At 35.7% G+C, this 8,362-nt stretch overlaps 1 protein-coding gene across 2 annotated transcripts; it reads right to left on the reverse strand.

The window, feature by feature from the left end:
• Window positions 1-294: 294 nt before the first annotated feature.
• Window positions 295-8,145, reverse strand: LOC115977347 (probable E3 ubiquitin-protein ligase XBOS32). 2 transcript variants are annotated; one of them, XM_031099166.1, is made up of 10 exons: window positions 6,928-8,145; window positions 6,765-6,824; window positions 6,507-6,578; window positions 6,237-6,412; window positions 5,986-6,146; window positions 5,151-5,209; window positions 4,905-4,951; window positions 3,192-3,332; window positions 2,203-2,294; window positions 295-1,061 (listed from the first exon to the last, which is right to left on the reverse strand). In XM_031099166.1, exons 1-10 carry the CDS (start codon window positions 7,120-7,122, stop codon window positions 541-543), a joined length of 1,524 nt encoding a protein of 507 aa, XP_030955026.1. In that variant the 5' UTR covers window positions 7,123-8,145; the 3' UTR covers window positions 295-540. The 2 variants fall into 2 exon arrangements, with proteins under 2 accessions (XP_030955026.1, XP_030955027.1); XM_031099167.1 differs by having other exon boundaries at window positions 6,765-6,820; window positions 6,928-7,018.
• Window positions 8,146-8,362: the final 217 nt, after the last annotated feature.

Raw genomic sequence — 8,362 nt, forward strand, 5'->3', positions numbered from 1 at the left:
TGCAAAACCAGAACTAAATTCACTTTGATGCTTTGGTGGCATAAAAAGAATGCTTGAGCTAATTAGCTCTAACTCAAATGGCACCTCTTCCCCCTATAAAAAAGGCGGAGGGTAAGGTTGCAGGTACAAAACCCATTACGCATGTGTGTAAATTTGCAAATAAAAAGAATGTGCTCGATAGTTCAATGAATCTCTACAATAATAGTCTAATTTGGCAATAACAGGACAAAATTCCTGCACCAAACAGTTTCTAAGATTCGCAGTTTCTTTTTTATATTCCATTATCCTGGCAACTAGACATGGAAAGAATATGTTCTACATGAATTTGAAACATAATGAATGTTTAAAAACTATCATACAAAGAGTCGACATTTGTTCCGTAGCTGGTAGCTAATGTTTATTAATATGTACAAGTACAAGCCCAATAATCATTATCAAATGAGAACCCTCGTCTTTTGTTATGGACGAAAAGAAAGAGGGAAAAAAAAAAAAAAAAACTTTGTAAGGCAAAAAAGAGAAATACAATGAAATCAAAAAATTTCAGCACCCACTACCAGTTGTTACATAATGATTTAAAGCAGAGAGCCATGACCTTCTGCCCTCAGAAGCTGATCGCCTAAGACCTGATCTTGAGCACCTAGTCAATTGGTTCCGCAAGTTTCGGTTTACATTGCAAGGAACTAAAGAATGACGAATTTCTGGAGCTCCCATGCAAAGGCTAGAGTTGATTTTCATCGATGGGAACCTTTGGAAGCTGAGGGAACGGAAAGAAGATCCTAGAGGGAAAATTCGGGAGCAACGGAGATCAGGCTTGCAAAATGGGGTTGCTAATGAAGAGGATTCTAGTTCCTCACTCGAACATGTGCAAAATGGTAGGGACAAACTTGTTCTAGAAAAATCCTTTCTAACCGTTCTTGTTCCAGGAAGCTTGACAAACAAAACAATGCCATGCCGGCAGAGAGGACATGCAATTGAGCCGGGTGGACCTTTGGCAATAATTGAGGTGCAGTTTGTAGAACAAAGGTACAAGGCACATCGTGTGCAGAACTCATGATCACAACCTGAACCGAGAGACATGTTATCGTGTTGGTGTTTAATGGATAAGTACATGACAGGAGCAGATAGTATAGTAGCACAAAAGTAGAGACGTTAAACAAATAATACTTAATATGGTGCCATTAGTCACACAAAATTTATGTACAAACAAAACATTGGATCATTGAAAAAGCATAAATGGGGAAGAAAGAGGGTTAAAAATGATCTAGAGAAGGATAAATGATGTAAGAAAAACATTGCATGAAAGAAAAGAAGGGTGTGATACATGTTGCCTAATTCACAAATTGGCTGAGGACTGATTTGTGATATATGTGGATAATTCAAAAAGTATTAAAAATCATATGGACATAAAAACATGTAATCCATGTCATAACTGATGCAAAAGCTTCTGCTTTTGAGGGGTCTTAGAAAGGTGATTGGTAGCCAACCTTACCCCCAATTTTTCTTTAAAAGCATCCTTGACTCCTTTTCCACAATTCATAAAAAAAGTTCAAATACTTATTTTATGACTTCAAAATTTCAGGGTTTTTTATGATTGATTATCACATGCTAGAGGCCCTATAATCTCACATACTTAATCCTCATTCTTTTTCTCCTCTGGCTGCTAAATGTGATTTTGACTAGCCCGATCTATGGTTTTCATTAAGATCTCCAACATAGTGACACTCAATAGTTAATACCACCACAACAGATGATACCTTATCAGAACTATACTCACTATCTGACCGTTATCAACCCTGCTCCTACCATAAAATGCAACCACTTCCACCCTAATGAACTACACCTCACTGCCTGAATTCACAATCACCATAGCACCATCATCTGCTACACCGTATGCCATCACTTGTTTATTTCACCTCTATATACCACCACCGGGTAGCTCGACCCACTTATGTGCATGCGGTAACATTAGAAAAGAAATTGGTGAAAGATTCTGAGTTTATTCTCCACTGTTATATCTTCTGTCTTCTTGGCAACCAAACAAAGAAAACAAACTTTTCCCATTTTTTTCGAAAAGATCTTGTTCTTAACCTTTTCCCATGATTCCATATATCTAGTAGTTTGATATATTAACAAAATAAAAAAATAAAAAAATAATAATAATAAAAATCTAGGAAATTTAACTAGATTTCAAAGGTTATCTACCTTCTGCAGCTACAGTGCACTTTCTTTCCAGACAGACAACGCATGGATCTTGACATGTGGGTAAAGATTCACTAGTCCTCCATCCACATTCTCTGCAAACAGTAACCAAAAGAAATGGGGAAAATTTTAAACTTATTTGACAGGATACTATCCTTCTACACATCCTGACTTGGTGACAAGTGTATTTCCCAAAATTCAAATGAAAAAAGAGTATACAAAATAAAAACATAAGAAAGTTTTTGAAATTTGATGGTTCGTCTTGACTGCCACAATAAGCAGGGCTATTTGTTAATAACTTGACTATGCCAATATCATAGGATGTCAATGAAATAGTAGATTTCGCTTTAACCACATTCATGCCAATGATTTTCACAAAAGGTAAAGTGGCTTTCAGGGCCATATCTATTTAAAGCAGCCAAGCAGGTGGCTTGAAGAAGCGGACAAAAGCCTATTTATATGAAATAAAGGAAAACTAATATCAAACAGAAGTAGAATTTTAGTCTTATTTTAGGATAGAAAGCCAGATCTAATCGATTTGTTGAAGGAGGTCATTATGGCTCCAAGATCCAAATGAAATAAAACTGGAAAGAATAGGAACCAACATGAGAAGGAAGAACTTTAGGTTACAAATTAAAGAATTAATACTGGGAAACATTTTCTTTGAATTTCAATTGAAACATTTAATTAATTTGAGAAGAGAATTCTTTCTTTTGGAAAAATAAGTTTAAAAAGAGAACAAAAGAAGAAAGAAAGAAATTCTGCTTGCAGCCAAGGGAATAAGGATGATGCAGACACTTTAAATGTTTTAAGAAAAGGCATGTAGAGTAGAATTTGGGGCATGGTAGTTTTTGTCAATATCAGCATATTTAATACATTCTCTAGAGCTAGAGCACTGCCAACTTGCAACTAAAATTCAAAATTCAAGGCACAGTAACATTTGTTGCTGTGCAACATAAACTAGCAAAGAGGACAGTATAATCTTTACTCACCTAGCAATTTTAACAATGCTCATAAGGGGAAGAGAGAGATATGGTGAAGGAAGTATTTGTGGCTGCCCTCCTAGCTCTATGCTAAGAATTTCCTCGAGCCAAGTTCTATGCCATGAACGAGCAACCATCAAGGGACTCCATCTTTGACCAGAAACCAAAACAGGAGTAAGTAAAATAATTCTAAGACCATGAAGAGAAAATAACAGAAATAGTTCTTAAAAGTAAAGAATAGATAGGGCTGTCCTTCACCGAGTTTCCACAATGCAGCAAAGGACAAAGGGAATCTGGGCATCCCATTTTATGTTGCACTAGTTTCTTTCATTACAAATGAAGGTATAGATTGAGCCCTTAAAATGGACAGATTGAAAATTGTAAACAATCAATATGTCACCCATGGACATTTTAACACCAAAAGTTTAGAGACCCACTATGGAATTTGTAGACTAACAACTATCTGTATTTAATTTGATCCTTATCCCTATGCAGTTAGAGGTTCTCTGTTACCAGAATCCAGATCCAACAAATCCGATTATATGACACTTAAATCTTAATTGTTGTCACCAGTAAGAATTAAATGAATGCAAATATTATTGGAAGACAAAGGTTTGGAGATTCAATTTTAAAGGACAAGCATATTCAATCTCAACAACACATGCGGAATGGAGACATTAATTTAATTAGACACCAAATTAACCTGAATTCTAACCAGCCAAATGCATCTAGTAAAACTTCAGTCCATCTTTATAGGAAATATAGCATAATTCAGGTAATTGCACTATCTTCTTTTATACAAACAAATACGTAGTCATTTGATCAAATGGAAATGACCAGCTACAAATGGAGAGCTCTCTCCCTTTTCCCTCAAATTCCCGACATCCTACGTGAATGCAGGCTTTGATCATAGGTGTCTAGCACAACATTAAGAGAGCTTATCGGCCAAACCAATTGGCATATTCTACATCAATGGCAGCATATTACTGAGACATTTTTCATGTCCAAAATCATCTTACAGACATACAAAATGGGGTATGACCATTTTCACTATTTGTAGTGGTAATGCCCAAATTAATATTCACGTTAGTGATAGTACAGTTACCTGAACAAATAAAACTCACTATCGAAGCTGTGTAAACACATCTTTAACAAATCAAGAATTTGCAAAAGGACATAAATGTCACCCTCAACATACCAAAATCCCAATGATATACCTACCAATCAATACATACAATCATAGACAAGGACATGTATCCAAGGTAACCAGAAATCAAAAAGAGGAAAATCATAGCCTGTGGTCATACCATGAGGTTTAATAACCCAGATTAATATTTTGGGTAGCACCTAATGCACTAATCCTTCATCTAAATGAAACTAAAAAGGTTGGAATCATCTGATCATCAACATAACAAAATGGTAAAATATTTTATAAGTCTATAAGATATGTACTTGTTTTTCATTATGATAATAGCTATCAATTATTAAATTGTCCTATTCACGATGATGGATTTGTGTCTCACATGGTTTCCAAACTACCAATAAGGCATCCGCTCTTTTACAGGACAGCTAAACAGGCTCTTATTTAATGAATTTCAAATGAGTGGGTATTTTTGTTAATAACACAGAGAAAGCTTACAGCCATAAAAAACAGAAAAATTTATAGTTGAAACTACAATAAATCATAAGACATTAGTAGTAACAAGAACTTAAAATGCATACCCATTTGCATTTTCAGCAGTCAAACTGGCACCCCTGGCCATTAAGATCTGAACCAGAAAAAAAAAGTATATATATAAGAAAATTTCAGCATAAATCTTTTGATTGGTAAGTTACACCACATAACCAGTGGTCTTGAACCCGCAACCTCTCTCTCTAGAAGAAGGTGCAATTTGAGCTAGAGCTCATCACTTCACCATAAATGTCAATGTCATATTCAACTTGAGTGTGTTTTTATTAAGAACATACTTGACAACATTGTGCATTTCCACCACATGCAGCATAATGAAGAGCTGTGCTCCCAGCACCTGCAATGTGACAATAAACATACACTTTTTGACCACATCTACTTAGAGATTAGATATTGCAATACAATAATTGTGCTGTTGCACTCTGCACCATAGCCAAAAGGTAATATAAAAAAGCTTATTTAAAAATTTAAATCCAGCTTGAATTTCTTTCACAATGTAATCTAATTCATGGAACTATTATGACACATGCATCTATCATCAGTAAAATGCTTTTAAGAAAAATCACAACAAAATTTGCATGAAATGCACCTAAAACTTTCCACAATAAAAAAATTAGTCAATTAAAATGATTCAAAATCTTATGATCCCAGAAGTCCTATCAATCTCATGGTAATGATGGAGTCAACAATAATATTGTATGCATTTTGATTGAAATGAATTGAAATCTGGTAGAAATTGAAGTATTGAACAAAGAATAATTCTTCAGCTTAAAGCCTATATTATTAAAAGAGGGAAGGGAGAGGAAGCAGGAAAATTGTAAGCAGCAGGAACTGATATTATTATATAAATCAGGTATCTAAGTTAGAAGAATTGGGTGATAACCATTTGGACCATGAAAATGAAGAAGAAAAGTAGACCACCATTAGTGGGGAGGGGGTGGGATGGATGGGGCCTATGGCCAACACCACAAACAGCAACACAAAACAGGAGTTGAATACAAAAACATATTAGACAATTACTATCCAATTAGAAACAAGTCCACATCTGAAGAAGCAAGTAGTTGACATCAACAATGATTATCAACCAAAAAGGCATAAACTAAAGGGAGTTACCTATTAGATCAATTGTGCTTCCATCCTCCACAGTCAGCACAGAAACAGAAGCTCCCAAGTCCAAAAGCAATTGCACACTCTCAACATGCCCATTCAGTGATGCCATGTGGAGAGCAGTGATTCCTCCATCAGCAGGCTTATTAATTGCCTGACAGAGAGCACTGGTGCCACCAGTGGAACAATAAAATAAATCAAAGCGGCATACTGGTATGAGAAATTAAAATTGCTAGAGGAATTTGGGATGAAGGTACCTCTCATCAAATTCTGAGATTGATTCTTCATTGCCTGATCTGTTTCTTAATAGATTCCAGATATTGGGGATGCTAGGGATGTAATCTGCAAGGAGGAGACGAATGCACCGAGTATGACCATTCAAAGCAGCCAAGTGTAGGGCAGTACCCCCATTCAGATAATCAACTCTGTGAACCTAATTCCCCACAAATTTGTTATTATCTTATTCCATAATCTTCTAGACTAATGAAGTTAACAAGATATAGGAAAAGCTAGGAGAAGAGTCCTACATTGGCTCCAAAAACAACCAGAGTCTGCACGACTTCCCAATGACCATACTGACAGGCTTGCATCAAAGCAGTCTGTTCACAAGTATGAAGAACCACAATCTAATTTTTAATATCCAAATAATGCAAGTCCTCAAATAAAAACAAAAGGCCACATAATCCTTAATCTAAGTGTTGAAATGATCGGGAAACCGAAATGACTGTCTATGTTCAGACCAAAAATGAATCAATCAAAGATTCAGACTTTAGGATTGGTATTACCTGACCACGATAATTCCTGAGATTGATATCAACTCCAGACTCAAGCAATAGAGAGACTATCTAAAGCATGGAAAAACACAATTGGTACCATCAGATTAAACATATGTAAAATTCAAAAAATGAGTTAAACTTCAAACACTTTAGAATTATAGTTATGGTATACCTCATGGTGGCCCTGAGCTGCAGAGTAATGGAGGGGGGAATTCCGAACACCAAAAGTCGAATACCTCGCAAGCCGGGGATTATAATCCAACAGTGCCTTGGCTTCTTGAAGGTCCCCATCTCTTGCAGCCGAAACTAAGCGCTCCCCAGATGCTGAGCATCCGAATGAATTCCCCACAATGCTAAGAAGCCTCATGACCCTCCCTCAAAGATTATTGAATCAAACAAACAAACTTGCTTCCTAGCACAACATGTTCCTTACTTTTTACAAATGGAACAATACAAAGGACAGTTCTCCGAAAACTTACTTACACACAGAATTTGAAGGAAAAGTGAAAAAAAAAAAAAAAAAAGGCAAATTCTTAATCTCTCTCTATAGAACCACTTAGGCCTACCAAACTAATAACAACCCGGAACTAAGTCTCTCAAAACACATTCAGAAAAAAGTTGGTTGTAACGGTCAGTATCCCACTAAACTTAGGTGTTCAGGGGGAGAGAGAAACAGAGAATTTTGTGCAAATAAAAAACAACCCACTCTGAAACTACCATTAGAAAAAAATGACCAAGATGTGATTGTTTATAGATTAGTTATCAGGTCCTCGTAAACTTCAACGAAACCCAACAAAATCCTATATTACTCTGTATTGTTAAATTAATCTACCCAAAAACAAAAACAAAAACAAAGAAAGTCCTATATTCTTTCACCCCAAATGGTCTGAGTCACAAATGAATATCCTCCAAAGAATCCTAATCTCTGATACCCACTTCTACATAATCCTAAAAGAATCAAAATCTCCACTACCCACTTTCAAATTCTGAAAACATAAAAATTCCCCAACACCCACTTCCAAATTCTCACTCAAAAAAAGAAACAATATACCAACAGACCCAATATCCAATTCCAGAATCCTCAAAGAGGAAAAAAAAGAAATTTAAAAAGATGAAAACTTTACAAAACCCTTATCACATATAACCTTTGGGCTTTGTTGGAGAGAGAGATTGATCAAACTCCTGGCTGAGAATCGAGCAAAGGAAATATATAGTGCATGATATATGTAAAATATTTTGTTAACTGTAATTTGCTTAAAATAAAAATAGAAAGATGAGAAAGTAAATACGGGCCAGTAGAATGTTTCATTTGGGGACAGGCAGTTTTTAGTTTTTTACAGCAACATCCTCAACCAAAACCATCACAAGATTGCCCTGCAACCAAAGCGTGTCTCTCATGATTGGATATTTTTATTATTATTATTATTATTATTTATATTTTTAGACAGTCAACTTTCTTGTTAGTTGGGTTGTACCTTTCTCTCTCTTTCTGTGTGATTATGAGGAGGGAAAATTTCCGAGTCCACAAGCTTCAGCTGACTTATTGGAGTTAAGGATCTCGAGGGCATTCACTCATGCACCGTCTTTGTTTTTTTGTTTTTACACTT

Source organism: Quercus lobata, chromosome 2 (genome assembly GCF_001633185.2).
Source record: "Quercus lobata isolate SW786 chromosome 2, ValleyOak3.0 Primary Assembly, whole genome shotgun sequence".
NCBI classification, from domain to species: Eukaryota; Viridiplantae; Streptophyta; class Magnoliopsida; order Fagales; family Fagaceae; genus Quercus; species Quercus lobata.

Bases quoted from the DNA above. Each gene is read 5' to 3' on its own strand.
- LOC115977347 (XM_031099166.1), bottom strand. From the start codon at position 7,122: ATGAGGCTTCTTAGCATTGTGGGGAATTCATTCGGATGCTCAGCATCT. The intron at 3,333-4,904 runs GTATGCATTTTA...TTCTGGTCAAAG, and splicing joins ACTGCTGAAAATGCAAATGG to ATGGAGTCCCTTGATGGTTG. The intron at 1,062-2,202 runs GTAGATAACCTT...CTCTCGGTTCAG, and splicing joins GTGCACTGTAGCTGCAGAAG to GTTGTGATCATGAGTTCTGC.